At 43.2% G+C, this 19,705-nt stretch overlaps 2 protein-coding genes across 6 annotated transcripts in view; one reads left to right on the top strand and one right to left on the bottom strand.

The window, feature by feature from the left end:
• Window positions 1-2,117: 2,117 nt before the first annotated feature.
• On the bottom strand, window positions 2,118-5,086 carry SOCS1 (suppressor of cytokine signaling 1). The gene is made up of 2 exons (XM_027655081.1): window positions 4,955-5,086; window positions 2,118-3,087 (listed from the first exon to the last, which is right to left on the bottom strand). Exon 2 carries the CDS (start codon window positions 3,010-3,012, stop codon window positions 2,398-2,400), a length of 615 nt encoding a protein of 204 aa, XP_027510882.1. The 5' UTR covers window positions 3,013-3,087; window positions 4,955-5,086; the 3' UTR covers window positions 2,118-2,397.
• A 171-nt stretch (window positions 5,087-5,257) lies between these two features.
• RMI2 (RecQ mediated genome instability 2) overlaps window positions 5,258-19,705 on the top strand; it is a 29,298-nt gene continuing 14,850 nt past the window's right edge. For 4 of the 5 annotated variants that reach the window (XR_003529613.1, XR_003529615.1, XR_003529611.1 and 1 more), the window contains exons 1-3: window positions 5,258-5,499; window positions 11,194-11,274; window positions 12,866-13,075. The gene's annotated coding sequence lies outside the window, so the exon portion shown is untranslated. Of the gene's footprint in view, window positions 5,500-11,133; window positions 11,275-12,865; window positions 13,076-19,705 lie in introns of all 5 variants that reach the window. The other variant, XR_003529612.1, reaches the window with a different exon arrangement.

Here is a 19,705-nt window from a genome sequence, read left to right as displayed (position 1 = left end):
AAAGAGGACCTGCCTGGCCACTGTATTGTATGCTGAGGAAAGAGAGAGAGAAAGAGAGAAGGAAAGGAAGGGGAAGAAAAATAAGGCAGGTAAAAAGATAAAGTAATCTAAAAATTCAAGTCAGCTTTGTCTCCTCTTTACTTAAGAGACATTTCAGACAAATCTGACCTTCTTGACCTTATTTATAGTTTTGATTGTCTTTTTTTCTGAACTATCCCATATTCGCATTTCTTATTAAAGACGAAATGAAGGTATTTAGGCACCATATGTGGGAGCATACGGATCATTTTTCCTAAACCTACTCTAAAGCAATAAAAGGGAGAGAAAAAGAAAATGGGTTTGGTTCTGCCAGGAAATTAAATTATCTCAATTCTTAGTGTGCTTTTCATTTCATGCCTCTCAGTGGGAAGTCCCTTACTGTATATCTAGGTCTAGTTTTTTTGGTTTTACCAGAGGTAGCAGAAAACCTACTAAGCTACATTGTGCTTGTTCTACCACTATCTTGTGGACACTCATTTATATAGCAAGGCAGTTTGGGGCCTGAAGGGTTAAAAGGTTAAAAGTGTGGAGCTGGGAGAAGAGTATGGGAAAGGGATAACAATCTCTGCTGATAGCAAACCAGTTTGGCAGCCTTCACCCTACAGAGGCTTTTTTCCCAATTTAACTTCTTAATGCTATTCACATTCAGGCAGTGGCTTTGCTCTGCTCTCCTCTCTGCTTCATAGCACAGCATTCACTTCTTCCTGAATTTATATCCTTGCAGCTCCTGTGGGAAAATCATTTGGTAACTAATTCCAGCTTCAGAATTAAGCAGAAATGCTGCAAGTCACATGATACTCCCTGTGTGTTCTCACTTTTTCCCTTTTTTCACAATGTCTAATGCAGAGTGATCCTTAGTCATATTTAGGAGGAAATCTATTAATTCCAAAGAAACATCAACCATGTAAGAGCCGATTGGGTAAACAGTAAACAAATGATTCAGTAAGGATCACCATAGAATATATACTCAATATTTCCTAAAAGTGGCTTTATCTTTAAAAGGAATGTTAATTACAGTAGGGGGAGAGACCTTTTATCTCCCAAACTCTGAAGATTACTTCATGTACTGCTTACAGTTCCTGTAAGCCCTGTAGATCTGTGCTGATAGAGTTTCTGTGAAAGACTCTGTGCCTTCTTTGAAGTGATTTGGTTCAGCTGGTTTTCAAAGTCAGCTTTTCATGGATTTCAGGAAATGCTTGGGGGAGGGGAGAATCACTTTCTCATAATGCAGGTGACATTTTACCAAATCAGGCATCTCAAGTCATTCAGTTGCAGCTCTGTGGGGCACTCTTTTTGCATTTTATGAGCAGAGAGAAAAAAACCTAAGTTTTAACTTTCTCTGAATGCAGTTTAGCCACTAGAAATTATAGCTGCAAATGTATAGGGTTATGCTCTCTGGATTCTGTCATGGACCCAAGCCATAGGTTCTTTTTAAGTATCAAATCTGTGTACTGTAGATCACCAGGAGTTTAAGACAGGAAAAATCTTTTTTAGGTCTAGGAAATGTCTGCACCCTTGTAATTTTGTGTATGTTAATTTTCAAAGAGAGCTAAGCTATCCTTTCCCCAATGCACCATAATGATGAAGTGTTCACAGACTTTTAAAGTGTGTGAACAGCATTTCTGGACAGTTTCATTTTTCCCCACCGAGATTCATGGGGTTTGGTTACATCAGGCAGCAACCTCTTCTTGCTCAGGGCCTTGTACCTTTTAACAGAAACAAGGCAAAGCAGAGTTGGTGCAATTTGCTCAGCCAAGGGTTTGATTCATTTTATCAAAAACTATGCATCACTATAGTCTTAACACATTGTTCCTGCTCTCATGAATTTAGAAGACAGTTAGATTCTAGGGCAGATTCATCCTAAGTGCATTTTCTACTTGCTTGCATCTTTCTGTTGTAGGCTTTTGAGGGCAGGAATCCTCTGCCTGCTGAACTAGCACTAAGACAGACTACTTCAGTAGGGCAAAGAGCAGGACCACGTGGAGACCTGTCTGCAGTTAGAGTTAAGCAGTTAAAGTTTGTCAGCAGGATAGGTATGAGAGCCTTTAAAACTGAAAACAGAGATGCTGGGGTTTTTTTAAAAAGTGTCACAATAAAGTTTATTATGTTAATATCATTAAAAATATTATAAAATAATAAAACCTTCTGCTTGGCAGAAAAATTACACCAGGGTTTTAAAACCCCAGGTTTGTGCAAACAGTTTTTGTAAACATAAGAAGTCAAGTGTTCAGGTTCCATCCCAAAATACAGTAAATTGCTACAAAAATAAGTTTGCTCACTGTCAAACATATTTAAAAACCCAGGACACTGGATTTCATCACACATTTCTCACGTGTCCCTATGCAGTTAATGCTGTACTTATATCTGAAATGGAAAGGATTTCAGATAGTCCTTTAAAACGGGATTGAGGGGGATCTGGTTTAAGTTCTCTCCTCCAAAAGTCTTCACGATGCTCTTCCGGCAGAGCTCCTGCAGTGGTTGCACCCGGACCTTGCGCAGGGGGGTAACCAGTACCTTCCTCGGGGAACTCAGGTAATGTTCCAGCAGCTTAAAAAGGCAGTCAAAAGTCTCTTTGCTGCCATCCAGGCTGAAACGACCGGTCTGGAAGTTAATCCGGATGCTGGTGGGCCCAGACGCAGTCTTGACACTGATGGCAAAGAAGCAATTCTTTTGTGTGCTGTCCCTGATGAGGAAGGTGCCCTCGGGCTCAGACTTAAGCTTCTCGTGGGCGGCACTGACAGACAGGGGTCCCCAGTAGAAGCCACAGGCATCCAGCAGGCTGCTGGCTCGGGTGATGCTGCTGAAATCCTCCTGGGAGCGGAAGGTTCGGAAGTGCGTGTTGCCCTGTGCCTGCCCAGTGCCGGGGCCGTGCAAACCTCGCGCCTGAGAACGATCCCGTGCCGGAGGGTCAAGTAGCCGTCTTGGGTCTGCTCCAACTGCATTATCTGCTGACACCTTGCTGTGCGCTACCATCCTACAGCCGAGAGCAGCGGATGCGGTCTTCCATAGCGTCAGCGGCTACGGCGGGGCAGCTTTCCAGCAGCTATTCTGAAATGCCAAAGAGAGACACCATGTGAGATCTCCAGAGGGAAGCGGCTGCAATCGCTGAATGACCCAAGTCTTCCATTGATGTGCCTCCCACCCATTATAAAATAATAAAATATTCATTTTCCAATTTACACTGGGCAAACAACTGCTCGCTTTCTGACAAGATTAACAGTCTATAACTATGGCAGAGCCCAAAACTCCAAAAATATTTAGCAAGGATCATTAACAGCTACAGAGGATGATGCAGTTTCCCTGCTATGAGCCCACAGAAGGGTACCAGGGCCTACTGAGTCAAATGACTTCTCAATGAGAAGTTATCTTGTGTACACCCCATCTGATTCTCAAGTTTTCAGAGAACAAAGCAACAAAGTTTTACAACCGAATTATCAATTTCTCTGCCCCTCCCTCTTTGCCTTCCCCAATGTCAGAACTCAGACAATGTTGTTATTTGTTGCATTGTGTGAAAAAGAGAAAGTGAGTGAAGGGTATGTTTCCGGATAATTGGGGAAGAGGGTGCGACTAAGTGTAACTTGGAGGGGCAGGCTGTAACATGGCCAAGTTACACAGCAATCCTAAAACTTTTTTCTCTCCCCTGTTAACCTGAGGCTCAGCTATAAAAGGCAATTTCCCATTCCCCAACTTTCCCTTGGGACAGCAATGCTACAGCCTCACTAGCGTATACAAGTCAACCTCTGTGAACCCTTAAAGCATTACTCCACAGTCTCTCTCTTTTCTGTATTACATGCACTTTAAGTGGCCCAATCTAAATTGCTTCCTATTGATATATCTTTCAGCATGAGGGACTAAATTCATCCCTCGTGTTACTTCAAAGGAATTAGCAGTGCTGCACCAGGAATGAGTTTGGCCTGAAATGTCTTCCTCTGACAGTGTGGTTCAATACATCTCCGCTGGCTGCCTTGACCTTACTGGCAAGCATAGATTTTAGGATTTATCCCTATAGTCAGATATAGATCTGCAGCAGCAGCTTGTTGAGAAACCTTGAAGTATTCTCAGAAATGAATCCCTCAGCCATCTTACAGTTCAGGGTAACATGCTAATGAGGATTTCAAAGAAACTACGCAGCTGGATTCCTGTCTGTGCTAATTTAACAACTTGAGGAGGTAATATGACTTAAATGAAACCAAACATCAAGCAGCTAAGAGGGTTATAAAATCCTTATGCTGGCAAACAACTTAATATGCTGAAAGTAGCATTGGGCTTGCTTTGCGTAGCAGAAGGAAACTGATGCCAGTTTTTCCAGTTTCTAGGCCAGGATTATCACTCAGTGTTTAAAGTTAAAAAATTTAATTTCAGGACACGCTGGGGAGAAATAACCACTAAGCCAGAGACCTAAAAATCAAAGGGCTCCCTAGCAGAAGCCGTAGAGAGCCAACAGAGAGTTTGCGGTGCCTTTCCGAAGGGCACGGAGCAAACAGGAGACACGGCAGATTTCAGAGCCCGAGCAGCGGGCTGGGACGAGGCCCGGCGGCCGTGCGGTCACTCCGTGCGGTCACTCCGTGCGCTCGGTCCCGGGGCTGCCCCGGCTCCCCCCGCTAGTGAGGGTCCCTGGGCAAGAGCGGTGCCGCGCAATGCCCGCTGCGCTTTCGCTTTATTGCTTGTCCCGCTGTTTTATACCAGGCGCGAGAGCTCCGTCTGAACACGGACACTGAGCCAAAAAGGCAAGGAAAAAAAAAATCCAGAAACAACCAAACCAAACCAACCAAAAAAGGGGGCAAAGAAGCCACCGCGCTCCTGCACAACTGGCAGGACTCTCCGAAATGTCCCCTCTCCTGGCTGCGGCGCAGAACCCTCTCGGTGCACGGCGCGGTTGGCGAGGACCCCCCGGCAAAGAGACCCCCCCCATTACCTCGGGGCGCCGTGGGTGGGGGCCGTTCCCGGAGCGCAGCACACGCTGCTAGTCCTGGTGCTAGTCCTAGTCCTGGTCCTGGCCCCGGCGGCCGGCCGAGCATCCTCCGAGCGGGGGCCCTGCCTGGCGCCGCGGCGAGCCGGGGCTGCCGCGGGGCGGGCGGGCAGCGGCTGCTCCAGCGCTCTGGGCCCGCGCATCGCCCCTGCTTTCTATTTAACGGGCGACGATGGGCTCGCACGGCTCCTCCCCTCGCCTTCTCGGAAAACACGTGGTACCGCTTCACTTTCGCTTTCCCAGAGAGTCTCTCCCGGTGGCCCGGAGCCAGCCGTGGCACCGCTGCGGAGAACACCCCGGGCTCCCCGCCCCGCCCCTCCGATGGAGCTGGTCCCGCTCGCCGGGTGACCCCGCTTCTCCAAACTACGTCTGGGTTTACTCTTTTTTTTTTTCGTTTTTTTTCGGTCAGGAGGGACTGGCGGGAGGTGCTGCGGGGTAGTCCCGAGCACCAGAGCGCTCTGAGGCCCCGGGGAGGAGAGGGGACACTGGAGGTAGGTGATGGATGAGGCTCTAACTGACAGTCAGCTCAAAACGCGGGAGGAGGGGACGGGCAAGGAAAGCAAGTAAGCAATCAATATGGGAAGTTTTAACGTGCTGCTCTCCTCACAGCTAACAGGTCAGCGTGGACAGAACAGGTGAGAGGGCTCAATGTATAACTTGAATCTCCAAGAAAGGGCAAAAAAAATGGACTAATAATAAAGTGAGAAAAACGTTCAGAGAAGCCTATAATCCTTCTACTGAGAGGACTGTAAGATGTTACGCTGGGGTTTGAGTTCTCAAAGCAGAATTTCCCTGGGGTTTTCTACAGGGTAATCAGAGTTAAAAGTTCAAATCCCAGCTGTATTTATAACCTTGCCAGCAGTCAGTGCAAGAGACTTGGGATGTTGTTCTGCTTGCCCAGAGGGAGATTTTAAAACTCAAGTACCAAACCAGTGTCTTACGTGCTCCCTTAAGCAGGCCCAGTAAAGTATGCTTTTTCCAAAGAGCATGTTTCTTAAAGTAATAACCAACATGTTTAAAAGTCCAGGAAGTTTCCCTGCAATCAACATGTTTTGTGACAATGAAGAGGAAATGTCTCTGTCAAATGATTAAGGGGAGAGGGGCTGGAAAGGCCTTGTGAGTTGTCCTTTGGGATGAAGTTGAGGGAATATATGTCCTGCTTTAACACTGAATATTCTTTTCAGAATTCAGTGTGGTCACAGACTGACTTAACCTGATGGCAATACAGCATCCTACACTGATGTGCAGCCAGTGTACAAGAGGTGAACCTGGAAATTTCTGATGATGCTTTAGCCACCAAGATTTAACTGCTTAGTTCTGTCACGCATAGTTGTCATAAATGTGGAGAAACAGAGTTTGCCATGAATTTTAAGACCTTGCACAGAGATGCACTTTGTGCTCAGAATACTCTCTCAAACAATTTTTGAGCAACAATCAGAGCTTTAGTCAAGGTTTGGCATAAGCAGCTGGGGGAAGATCATCTGCTTTTCTGTGTAAAACAAAAGAATGAAGCAATGGTGGAACTGAAACTTACTTTAGAATTTGAACGTGCAATAGTGAGAAGTGTTTTGCCACCATTTGCTTTGGCGTAGTGCACTCCATGCTGCGAGCAGATTCAATGGCTGGTTTGATGTTCATGTTCAGACAGGTAATACAACCAGGCTTTGCCCTTAACAGCTACTTAGGCAAAACAAAGTCCCCTTCCTCCCCTCCACCCTTCAAAAGAAAGGGTTTTGAAGTCCTTAATTCTGTCAAGATAAAGTATATCAGAGCCAAAAGTACAGCTGAGATCCTCTAACTCCTCCCTAGCCCCCGAGGCGCCCAGCCAGGCTCCCTCCCTGCTGCTGCACCCCTGGCTCCTGCCATCACTGTGGCTGTAAGTGGGAGCACGGCAGGGCTGCGAGGCAGCACAGTGCTGTGCATGTTTCTCAGATGAGATGGAGTTGGCTGAAGGCTGCTGTAGATGTGCCAGGAAAGCTGTTTCACTCTCATGTAATTCGTAATTTTGTAAGATCACAGGGGAAAAAAAGATCCTGCAGGTGCACATGCAGTCTGTCTGCCATGCACTCAGTAGTGCAGCTGATGAAGTGTCTGTCCAAAAAATAGTCTTCATTGAGCAAGAATGTGGTAATAATATTCAGTTGCAAAGCTTCAGAGCTTGGCAAGGCTAGAATGGGCATGTTAACTCCCAGTTGCTGAGGAGAGTGATGGAGTGAGCCTGCCAGCTCGGACACCAAGAGCCAAGTGTGTCAGGCTGCTGCTTACAGAGTTTGACACCATCTCTATGTGAATCACAGTAGAGTGGTCCAGGGTGCTCCATAAAGTGCCTTGAAAGGCTTGCCCAGGAGAAGTGGCCATCAGCTGTAATATGTGAACGAGACTTGCACAGTGAGTGAAGCTTTTGTGACAGGAAGAGCTGGGGTTTTAGATGTCCCACAGACTGAGCTTTCTTGGGATATCTTCAATTCTACCCACTCATGTTTCATTTTTGCAATCCCCCATTCCTGTCCTCTTTCCTTTCTTACATCATTCCCATCCTCTTTCCTTTCTTACATCCACTCCCTCAACTTCAAACCCTACAATGTGGGCCTTGGGAAGAGAGCTCCACGCCGTCAGGATTGGATAGTTACTGTACCCAGCAGAGGGCAGTGCAGAAATTTGGAACCGGTGCAGAGCTGCTGGACAGAGCCCATGGAGAAAGATCTCTAGAAAGGACTGAAGCTGAAAGTACAGCTGCCAGTTCAGATTATTCTGATCTGTGCTCTGTCACTCAAAAAGCAGTTGCTTTTTGCAAGGTGAATTAGACTTAGGGTCTGTTTGGTGAGTAAAGCTTTCTGTGTGAAACACCTACTTTTGTCTTCATAAAGTACCTTTTCATGTGGAGAAACAAATTGTGTTCCCTTTCTTCCCTGCTTAATGGTCTCAGAAAAGCAAAGCAAAGTCTCAGAAGAAAGAAAATTATCCGGAGACATCATCCCATCTTTCTTTCTCCCTTGTTTCCTGGGGCAGCAAAGTAAATGCTTTTGATCTGAAGGTTTCTATTAGTAAATCTCCAAAAGCTAGAACAAAGAACAAACTCAGCTTTTGTTAAAAATAGAAGCCCTTACCCCTATTTTGTAAGTACTGTTTTGGAAGATGACAGAAAATTCAGAGGAATTGCTGGGCATTTGTACAGCAGGAGCAGGGCTAGAAACAGGGCAAAGGGGAGAGGGAATCTGTTAAGAAAGCACTAGAGATGCCAGGCAAGGTCTGTCTGGTGGCAGCAAGGGGAAAAACATGGGTCTGAAGATGGTTTTGAAGGTAGGAGAGTACAGTATCTTTTGGGGTACACAAGACATTTTCCTGTTGGTTAGTTTATTTTCCAAACCCCACACTTTTATCCCTACTAGCAGCAATGTAATGCAGACAGAGCTTCCTTTAGTTATGCTCCAAGCCTTTCCTCACCCTGTGAAACTACCAAGAGAGAGGAGGTTGTGGTACCAGGTATGGTATTCCCCAGTATAAATTCCATTATGGGGCACTCCACACCCTGCTGAATTCATCCCCACTGCAGGGACGGTTCTCTGGGGAAAAAAAAAATCAAAAAACCTGAAAGGCTTAAAAAATCAGCAGGCACTCCCCATTTTAGCCTTTTCCTAACTTTGGAGAATAGAAGCAGACACTGATTCTGTTATGAATCTGGATTAATTGGCAGGCCAATGCATCTGTGGAATAGCATGTTGTTTAGAGTTTTGTTCAGTAAGTGGGTGATCAGTGTGGGAATTTAATATGGAATTGCTATTTTTTTTGAAGAACAGTTCAGTAAACAGGGTCACATATTTTTCAATAGTGTTTTGAGGTTAGAGGCTCTCTTGTGCTTATACTGTAAATGGTAGCTCTTATGTGAATGTGCTCATTATCTAAGCTGATCAAATCACCAACATCGTATTTAAAAAAGAGAAACTGAAGCACCAAGAGATTCAGTGATTTGCTTGAAGTCACAGAGAGAGATAGTCTGCAGCAGGGCTAGGAATGGAACATAATTCAGGTCTTCAGAGCCCCATACTAGAAACTTAACCACAATACCATCCTTCCTGTTTTAGTGGGTTTTGTTTTCTTCTCCAGAATCTGAATTTTCATTTAAACGAAACCCTTGAAATCGGAATTCTTTGATTTTGCAAGTAAATTAGACACCACACTGTCTCTGAGTCTGCTTTCAGATGCAGTGAAACCAGCAGCACTGAGCGAAGTGTGAACCTCTGTCACCCACTTTGATTAGGTTTTAGGGTCAGAGTTTGATGCATTTAAATAGGACGTGTCCAAAAGGTGTAACTACTGTGACCAGTCATTTCCTCTCCCAATTCCATACTATCCATTCAACAGTTTTCTAAGTTAAGAAGTAATAAAGTGGACCTGAGGAATACAGCTCATCCTCTTATCCTTTTAGTCAGTTTTTCCAGGTAAAATGGCTACAAAGATGACTCACTTTACAGTGATACCACTGAAGAACAATGCGTGTCTGGCACAGTTGTCAGTCACAGCAGACACGTCATTATGCCAAGAACAAAATACATTTTGAGGAATTCACCAATCTACTATTATCAAGCCTTGATAAGCATCTACCTAGACAAGGGTTAACCAGTTGGTAAAGAGGTAATAAATTCTGTCTGAACTGGAATTTGCGCTGTTCTGCAGAAAATATACAAGTCAGATGCCATCAAACTGGGATGGGCAATAGGAATTGGGTTTGTCTTCCTAAAAGGATCACTCTACTAGTTATTAGAAAGTTCCAATGGCTAGAATGAAAAACACTGTGTTTTGGAAGTTAAGCAAATTAAGCTTAATTGTGTACTAAAACAATTAAGTAACAGCTGAGCCTCTCCCTCTCGTCAGCTCCCTTGAATAGTCCATGTTGTCTGAAATATTTCACTGTAAGAGACAAACTGTAAGATATAAATGCCATGTTTCAAGTAAGCAATAAACTAACTGTCTAAGGCTATGAGGGAAGTTTCTTTCTAAGCTGGCTATTCTGGAATTGTTTATTTTAAATTATGCTAGCTACTTTTTCAGGGGTAGTTAATGCTGGTTTCCCTGAGCCCAGACTAAATGGATCCTGTCTGATGTTTCAGTGGAGGCTCTTTGTAGACATTAACCAAGTCAAATCAAGATTCATTTAGTCTTATGAATTCAAATGCTGAGCAGTTAACCACACAAAAATGTGGTTTGGGCTTTCTACATCTCAATAGATTAGACACCATTCTTGGTAATTAGTTGAGTGGGGGGAAAAAAAGGAAAGTTTCAAATTGTTGGTAAAAGTATTGTGAAAGGGCAGCCTGCTTTCTGGTTGCTTTTTCATCTGAATGACAGTTCTGTGTTGCTGGATTTTGTGTGTGTGTGAGAGAGTCTGTATGTGCATACTCCACAACTAATGAAGGAACTGTGGATCCCTAAAATTAATGTTGGTGCTGATTCCAGATATAGCAGGGTGTTGTTCAGGGGAACTGCAGCTTTAAATACTGAACTGGATATGTTAAAGTAGGAGCATATAAAGTTTGGCTTTCAGATACACTTACTGGACTACAGAGGTTTCAATGCTGGCTGGAGGAACACAGGCACTGAATTTCAGAGCCTGTTGCTAATTTTATTCCAATCTGGCTGAAATAAAGCACCTCAGTGATCCTTTCCAAACTGAGCCAGTACAGACCTCTTCTCCCTTCCATTGCCTCCCTTGCTGCCCTCTCTCCCTTGCTTGAAGCCACACTCTGTGTTTCTCCCTGTTCTCATGTCTTTTTGGATCCCAAGCCCATGAAAGGAGAGTAACATGGCACAGGATTGATGCTGAACTGTGCTGTGGGTTTTGGAGACCAGGTTACTGTTTGTACATGCAGTTAGGGTCCTCAGGCATTTATGGATCCATGAAATATGGGAAGGGAATTCTGACGGTAAAGAGTGCAACAGGAGAAGTGGTAAGCTTTGGGCAAAATTTATTTTTGAGTGGGAACATAGAGGATACCAAAAAAAAATCAATTAATAATGCAAAAAGGTCTCCAGTGTATCTTTATTACTAGTTTAATGGTATCTTTACTCTCTGCTTTTATAATTTCTCATTCTTACAGGCATTTTCCACCACTTCTTTTCCTTTACAGTGCCTTTTTAGCTTCTCCTGAATGATTTACATGACTACAAATTTTCATTTGCTGCTGCAGGTGGACAGTGTTGATGCTCCTTCTGGTGCTTCCATGAGTCCATCTACTCAAACCACAGGCAAATGCTGTGCTTCTACTGAAGTAAGTCAAGGGCTGTGGAATCAGTTTCTAATGCATTTTATACATGGGCATAATCAACACAGGAGGAGATTTTCATGGTTGGGGTGAGGTGGAGGAAATGACTCAAGTATTCCCTCACCTTTGGTTTTCACAGAAACTGATTAAAATTCATTCTTAATATGGTCAAATGGATGCAAATCTCAGTTCTACTTCCTTGAATGTAGAGAGATTCTGTAGCCCAAATTAAAAGGAAAAAAGTGGTCTTGTTCTTGAAGTGAAAAAAGTGCTGCTATAGGAGACACAAGTAGCACAGAGGAAGTTGAGAAATCAGAAGGTGGTGGCATAGCAGTCTCTTGCAGCTTCTTATCCAGATCCAGGTGGACAGTCCTATTTCTTTCACAACTCACTGAGACCCTTTCAGATTACTTGGTTGGACTTTTAATACTTGAAGCCATCAAGCCTGGATGACTAAACCTGAATAAATCACTATTAATACTCAGCCTTGAGAAAATATCTTTCATGGGCATGATTTGCTGGCCTCTGTATTTCTACTGTGATTCTAACCTTTCTTAATTGACAGATCTTTTTTACAGTTGCAGTTTCATCTCGAATTATACACCACCAAACTCTTAGGATGATGGAATATATTAGGTCCAGCAGTATCTAATAACTCCTATACCCAACAAATAGAAACTACTGATTGTGCACCTTATATTCTACTGTACAGATAGATGCTATATGGAGTTTATTATTGTCTTATGGTCTTGGCTAGTTATGTAACATGTCTACAAATATCTAGGCAAGAAATAGCTAATGTGAATTTTGTATGTCTCAGTTTTCAAAGTACTGAGAAATTATCCAGATTTCTGTTTCTCCTCTGTCCCTGGAGAAAAGAGGTCCTGATACATGGGTCAACAGTTTTCTTCAGAGTACAAATATTAATTCCTCATTTGCCAAGAAAAGAAAAGGAAAAAAAACTCACCATAATTGCTCTTGTGGAGAAAGAATCGGATTTTTTTTTTCAGATATTTTCCCTCTCCAGATTTATTGCAAACCTCAGCCAATTTTACATGTGAACTCAACAAGCTGTATTCAGAATAGATTAACTTCACCATGCTCCAGCTCCAGGAAAATTTCTAGGAATCAAGAGAATAAGCTGACAATTTCTGGCATGAGATAAAAAGTCCTTTAAATGTAGAATTTTTGGCATCTGTTGTTAAAATGGTAAATTACAAACATCATCTAATAGTATTAATGAAGCATTCTCTAATTTTAGAAAGATCTATGTCAGTTACACACAGACCTCACCACACATGCCTTTGGATTAATTAAGAAGAAATATTACATTATGTAAAATTAGTGTAGCTTTGCATGCAGGCCTTGATGGCTCCTAACAGTAAATTAGGTAATTAAGAATATGAAAGTGGGAAGAGTGCCCAGCCTGGAGGATTTTCTTCAGGAGTTCTGGAGATCTCACTGAGTTGCTCTTGTAGGGAGGTTTTGCTGTCTGTGGTGACTCACCTTTTAAGGGCCACTTTGTCCTCTGACTGTGTGAGAAGTCTTATATTCACTTATCTTAGGCTGGAGTGCTGATGCTGTATTTCAATTGCAGGTTTATTTCAGTTCATAATAACGTCAAAATAAAATACTGACGACTGTCTGATGAGTCTAGAGGAAGCCTTAGACTTGGTTACATAAATTGAATTGAGCTTGCCAAGGTGACCTTCAAAAACTTCTTGGACGTATGAGGAGTGACATGTGATGACCTCAAACCACAAGTAATTCTAATACAACTTTACTCACAGAAAAACCTTTTGGGAAGGTGAGTGAAGCTACTGTAGGTAAGCAGTTTAAATTTGTACTTCTCTTTAGTTCTTTACTTCACCTGTCCTGTTCTGGCTCTGTCTTATACTATTGGAGCATAGACTGAGTAACCTCTCAGTTTTTATAGCAGTACCAAAACTCTGTCCATGGTTTTCTGGGTTTACCTCTAAACAAAATGATCTGTATGTTCCTGGCATTACAGCCTCAACCAACATAAGTTACTGCAGCCTTCAGGTGATTGCTGATTTAGTATATATCTAAGCTGAAGTTCCATAATTAGATTTCTCTAATCACCAGTTTAAAAATTCAGATTAGCTGGGTCTTTTCAAGAAAAAGCAGATATAATTCTTCATATGCCAAGTGTTGGGGCTTTTTCTCTCAAGAACTTTTGTAGGCAACCAGATGAAATTAAGCACCTCTAGCAAGAAATACCAATACACTGATGAATGTGAATTTAAACACTGAGCTCTCTCTCATCATTTCCCATATAAATAGGTCTATATCCTCTCTCCCTGAGTCTATAAGGAAAGGTTAAAATACTAAGAGGGAGTGTGGATTTTGCAGTTAGTCAGCCCCTTTGTAATGCTCATACAGTGCTGTGCCTTACCCATGGTGAAGGTGGAGCAGCTACAGACAAGGCCCTGCACATCCTGAGGTTTGCTGAGCTCCAGAGCCCTGCCAGGCACCCAGAATTCCTGGGTACATTAAAAATGCTCCAGTATCTTCCCAAGTCCATATTTACAGACTATGCTGTGGTCAGGAGGAAATCTTTAGTGAGTTTAGATTCCTTGGCTAAAGACTTGGCTGGCGTTTCATCAGAGCCCTTATGAAGATTTCCTGTTACAGTAGCATATAAACACAGGAACAACAGTACAATGTCTGTGTTCTTAGGAAGGTTCTCAGGATTTTTTTCCTTCGTTGTGTAAGGTGAACATTTTGTTCTGTGGTCTGTGCTGGTGCTTAATTAGGAATGTGATAGATGTACTGTGGCTATAGCAGGGTGCAAATGTGACTTCACGGTAGCCTTGACTTCTGCATCCAAAGTGCTGCAAAAGGCAGTTGGGCAAAAATCTCCAAGTAGATGTTTTTAGTAAAATGGAAAAGCAGGATTGCACCCAGAATAGAGCAGTGGTGTCCAGACCTTAACTTCACTGCTAAAAATACCCTGTTTTGGAAGACAAAGACACTCAAAGCTTCCTTCTAGATACATTTATGTTACAAATTTTGAGCTAGCTGCAAGGATACTGCCTAACACCTCCAGTTTCATTCTGGCTTTTCATTCCTTGTATATTTTATCCTTACTTTCCTAGTGTCCCATTTTCCCCCAGACAGTCATTGACCACTGGGTCACAGACCAGGGGAGCCCAGGGCAGGGTTGTGCCCTGTGCCAGGGGAGCAATGCCTAGAGGTCTCTGCACTGGAGGGTTCCAGGTGTCCAGGCTGGAAAAAGCAGCTTGCCTGATTCAAGCACTGGATAAAAAAGTCCTGACTTCTTGCTTGCTCATGGATTATACTAAAAATAGCTCACCATTGATAAGTGTGCAATATATAATGTGTTATTCCAGCAGTAAGCTGAATAGCATTCCACACTTTTCCTCCTCTGTTTTTCTCTGATTCTATGAAATTCAATAAAAAACTTAATCCGATGCACACACACACACAAAAGAATACATTTACTCTCACACACACACAAGAATATACATTTACTCTCAGTGGCTGCATTTACCATCAAAGTTGGTAACATTTCCTGAAATGGGTTTCTGATCCCCCTGAAAGGCTGCGGGTTTTTCTTCTTTTTTTCTTTTCTTTTTTTTTTTTTTCAAAGGTTAATTTCAGGGAAACTGAACAACACCCATGAAACTGTAAAATATCAACTGTGCAGATAAATTGTGGTATCAAGGGCGTAATGTGTGTGACCTGCCTCCAGTTCCATGAATTCCAGTGAATTCCCAGTTTCCACTAGCGGGTGGCAGGCAGATCTGAGTGTGGCTATTTTCTGCTAATTTTGTGCCAGCACGTGGTTGTGATGGTGGTAGAAGAGTAAGAGGGGTGTGATCTGGGGAGAGAGGGAAACACCAGACTCAGACTGGGGAGGTAACCCATTGGGTGTTACAGAGTCACACTCACTGAGTTGTTTCAGGTCACAAATGAATCCCCTTCATGTGACAGACTCACTGCAGAAAATACCAAGAATGGTACAGCCTACAAAGCTTTGGCAAATAGATCATCTCCCATGATTCATGCGGCGTCCTTTCTCTGCTCTGCACATGATGAGATGTGTACTTGAGATGTGTACTTCAAATATGTGCTTGAAAGACAGGGCTAAAGCCAAATCTGGATTTAAAGAATGACCAGCAACAGAGTTTTGTGCAGCAGCATAAAAAAGAAAAACTGACCCCGAGTGTCTGTAGCTGCCAACATAAACTGTCAAAGCAATTTTTTACTGGATGAACTGCATGTTTGTACTGGTTATTAGGAGGCTTTCCTCTCTTAATTTCACTCATACCTTAGCTCTGAGACACTGAGAGCATCACTGCCAACTTCCCAGAAGTCCTGTGGCTGATTCTAATTTGCATAAACTTTTCTGCTATATGCAGACAGAAATGGGTCCAACAGAAATATTTTCTTGGTTTTATGTTTCTTCCCTTATCTCCTCCCAGCTTCTTTTTCAGGGCTGGGGAAATATGACAGATCCCTGCACAGGCAGAAGGAGATTTGGGAGGGTCTGGGTCATGGTGCTGTTTTCCACTGGGTTTACTGCCCCAAGGAGCACTCCATGACTGGAGACAAGTCCTCATCACCAGGAATTTAGCAGTCATTCCCCTCTGAAAATGGGATTCTGGTGCAGTCATGAGACCCCATCACTCTTCCAGAGAAACATTACCCCATTTCCTCTTCTGTTCTCCTAATTAGCAGTCTGCACTTCTGTGCAGCAGAGACCACAGCCTTCCTCTCATCCTGTACACTGGTGCACACACTGCACCGATTTCATGTGGTTAAAAAGCCAAGAACTAAAAAACTGGGCAATATCAGATTTACATTTGCATATGCAACCTGAAATCTGCCCACTCACACATTTGTGCACCGAGTGACACAGGGGTGCTGGGGAAATGTGTGATCTTAACTCTCACAAAACTAGGACACAATTGGCAGAAAGGCAAGGAAGGTCCTGTCTCAATTTTAAGGGCTGGAATTTGCAAACAATTACATTTTTTTTACCATACAGTCCTATAGAGAATTCTGTATTTTACAAAGAAGAAACTTTACTAGCATTCTGGAATGGTTTGTTTTATACAAACTTACTATTGTTTTAATTAAGTTAATTGCCAGAAAGATAATGTGTTGAATGTGGGAGAACAGGACTCTCCCAGGTGCTGAATGTGGAGATCACTGAGTTGGGGCAGGATAGGCTGGCAGAACTGTGGTCCCCCCTGCTTTTCTGCATCTTTGAGCTCCTGCCTTGGTTAAAACTAATGATGAGACACCAGAATTGTTCAAATTTTGAAGTGCTTTTGTGCTCTGTAGCTGCCTGTGCTCACTGACAGCACGCTGGTTTCTAAACAGACGAGCTGAGCAATGCAAAGCCTGTGTGCAGGTCAGGGATGATTCAAGTTCGAGTGGATGGAGAGAGGGAGGTAGAAGAGTAGAAGGGGCAGTATTTCCTCCATCTGAAGTGAATAGATAAAGAAACCTCATGAAAACAACGCTAAACATACGTGGCCTTTTGGAAAGTGTCTCTGTACAGATGCATCCACAACATATAGAGTGATAAAATCACCTCCTGAGCTGAGTCGAATGGCATAGTTGAAGTAGAGCTGTAAATAAAAGTGGTAGGCGGTTTCCTGCTAAAACTCCCCTGCATGTCCAAGAACCCACTGTGACTCAGCCCTTGCAGTCACTGGGAACTCAGGGCAGACACCCTTTACTAGTTGGGTAGTTTTACTTCTCCTTTTGCACCACACCAAGAGGGGCTCCATTCATCCCTGGATGGACAATATGACCCATAATTTTTTGTTGTCTTAAGGTACTGATCTTATACTAGACCCAAGAAGACTGTTCAGACTTCTTATCTGATTATCAATGACCTGCAAAATTATCTGTCTGCTTGGATCTTTCATGTGCAAGTTCTTAGGACTTACATTCACATACCTTAATGAGGCTCTTACCTGCATCTCTTCACGGCCTAAAAATCAAATTTTTGTTGCTTTCATTTTATGTGTAAGAATGTGATTCTGTAATCCACCATTACAGGTGTTTACAATTATAATACTCAGGAATAACTTTTTTTTAATTATTTATTTTGAAGAGTACGTGTGTTAATATGCTGAACAGGAGACAATTCCATATTTGCATATGATACATTTTCCAATGTACTTACTGTTCCTTTACTGTTCCTTTAAAGAATTAGCACTTTTGGAAAGATGAACTGAGCTGGAAGAAGCTATGCCCTTGTTACAATAACAGCAGTAGCAATGCCTAGTAGCTTTTAGGTCAGTAGCATCCAGAGTCTCACTTCCCCTAGAATATTTTATGTCTGAAGCTGTCAGATGTCATTTTAGTCCTCTGGGCTCAGAGTTTTGGAACATCCTTTGCCACTGAGATAATGGTCTTCCTGGTCCATTTTGAATTTGCACAGACAGTTGCCTTTCCACATGAAAAGTTCAGTACACACACAGTTTTAAATTTGGCATTGGCAATTAATAAAACAGATTTGGGAGATCTGCAGGTTTCCATGAGCTGACTTAGAACAGGCTGTTCTTTCTTTTTCTCTCTTATCCCATACAATATTTATTCTGCTGCTTCTTTCTTTTCTCTTTCATTTCTAGCCTGTCTCCTCTCTTCCAGTTCATAGTCTTTTTCTCTGTTTTTTTTTAAGTTTATTGTACTCCCTCTGTGCTAGTCCCAGCTAACTCCTTATTGGCTTCTTCCATAATACTGCTGGAAGTTTATCCCCATCTGACCTTCCTCTGTGTGAACAAATCCCAATGTCCTAGGTTTAAAATTTACTCCACTTTAGGTTTTTTTCTGCTTTCCAGCCCAATGTTTTCTGATTGTCCCTTTAATTTCTGTTTAATACCTCTTTTAGTTTCAAGATGCTCTTGTCTTTTGCTTTCTTTCTGTCTGTTGTATTAAGTATATTTCGGACAAGGTTTTGGTTTTGGGTTTTTTTCTGAGAATTAAGTCTACTTTCTCCAGAGTTTTCAGTTTAGTGTCTGAAGGTTATCAGTGGTTCCTTGTTAGTGAACTTCCTTTCTGGGAAGTTCAGCCTCCTTGTATTCTGACTCAAGCCATTAATCGAAGTCGATTCTTTTTTTCTTGCAAATTCTCATAACTGCCCACCTTTCTTCTCTCTTCTCTTCCTCAATCCCCTCCAGTGCCCCCCACAGCAGGGCTCTGCTTTCTGAAAGACACCCAGTTGCTTTTCCCCTTTTTGCTGCTCTTACAGAGGTGAATGGTGGAGGATTTGGTGTGTTTTGAAATCTTCCCATCTGAAAAGCAAGAGTCAGGGTTTTCACAAAGTGCACCCAAGGAGGGGATATCCAAGGAGCTGATGCCAGGAAGGAGCTCAGATTGTTGTGGAGCCCAGAGGGTACCGAGGGGTAGGTGGCACTGGGGACCTGGCACTGGGGAGCCAAAAGGCAGGGGCAGTGCTCAGAGTGCCCAAGGCTTATGAGAGGGCAGCTCTGCAGTGATTCCAAGCAGGCAGGAATCCCAAGAGGGATTGTAGACCAGGGTTGTTCTGGCAGGGAGGGGATGCTCTGGTGTGGATATTTTAATTTTTTGAGAAGAAAAGCAGCTCTATAGAGAAGAAAGAGGTTTAGGAATGGGTTTGGAGAAGTGGGGTAAGGGCTGTGGAGGACACCAGGTCCAAAGACTGGGAGAACTGATATCAATGGGTGGAAGTGTTGAAGATGTGGTATTAATGAGGGGACTCAAAGGCAGGAGGGCCTGGGGCTCACCATCTGTCAGAGCAGGTGCCATTAAATGGGATCGTGGTTTGGGAACTGAGGACATATCCCCCTTCCTCCCAATGAACTGCTGTAAACCCCTTTCTCATCTACCAGAAATACCAGAAATAATATGTCAGTACATAGTACATCCACTTCCAAATAGAAGGTTTAACAGACAATCTGATATCCACACTAAATAATGATTTAGTGTGACCAGAACTCTCCTCCTCCACCTCCTCCTCCCCGCCCCCCCCCATACTTTTTTCTTTCAGTATATTAGTACTTAAGGAAAATTATGGGGCTATGTGGGTGGTGACACTTGTACTCCACAAACATAGGGTGGGTGCTGAGATCCTGCCTTCTGAGAAGAACTCACCAGAGTGACCAGTGAGGGCAGTGAGTGGGCAGAGCCCAGGCTGCTGCAGTGATGCACCTCAGCATCCTGCAAGGGGATTGCTGACTGTGGCTCTGCCAGGACAGCCTGTGCCCACATCAGGGAGGGAAAGTGCTGCACCCTTACTGGTCATAGTGAGTCATTTGCACCTTCTGCTACATCTGGCATGAATTTCATTTTGAGTTACTCTAGTGCATCATTATTTTCAATAGTTCCTTCACTAGAAGCTGGAGCCACAGAGGTGAAAATAATTACATTTACCAGAATCTGTCATTGAAATTGG

Source organism: Corapipo altera, unplaced genomic scaffold (assembly GCF_003945725.1).
Source record: "Corapipo altera isolate COAL_440 unplaced genomic scaffold, ASM394572v1 98, whole genome shotgun sequence".
In the NCBI taxonomy this organism is placed as follows: domain Eukaryota; kingdom Metazoa; phylum Chordata; class Aves; order Passeriformes; family Pipridae; genus Corapipo; species Corapipo altera.
Note: the sequence above shows the minus strand (reverse complement) of the source record. Positions and strands in the feature narration are given on the sequence as shown.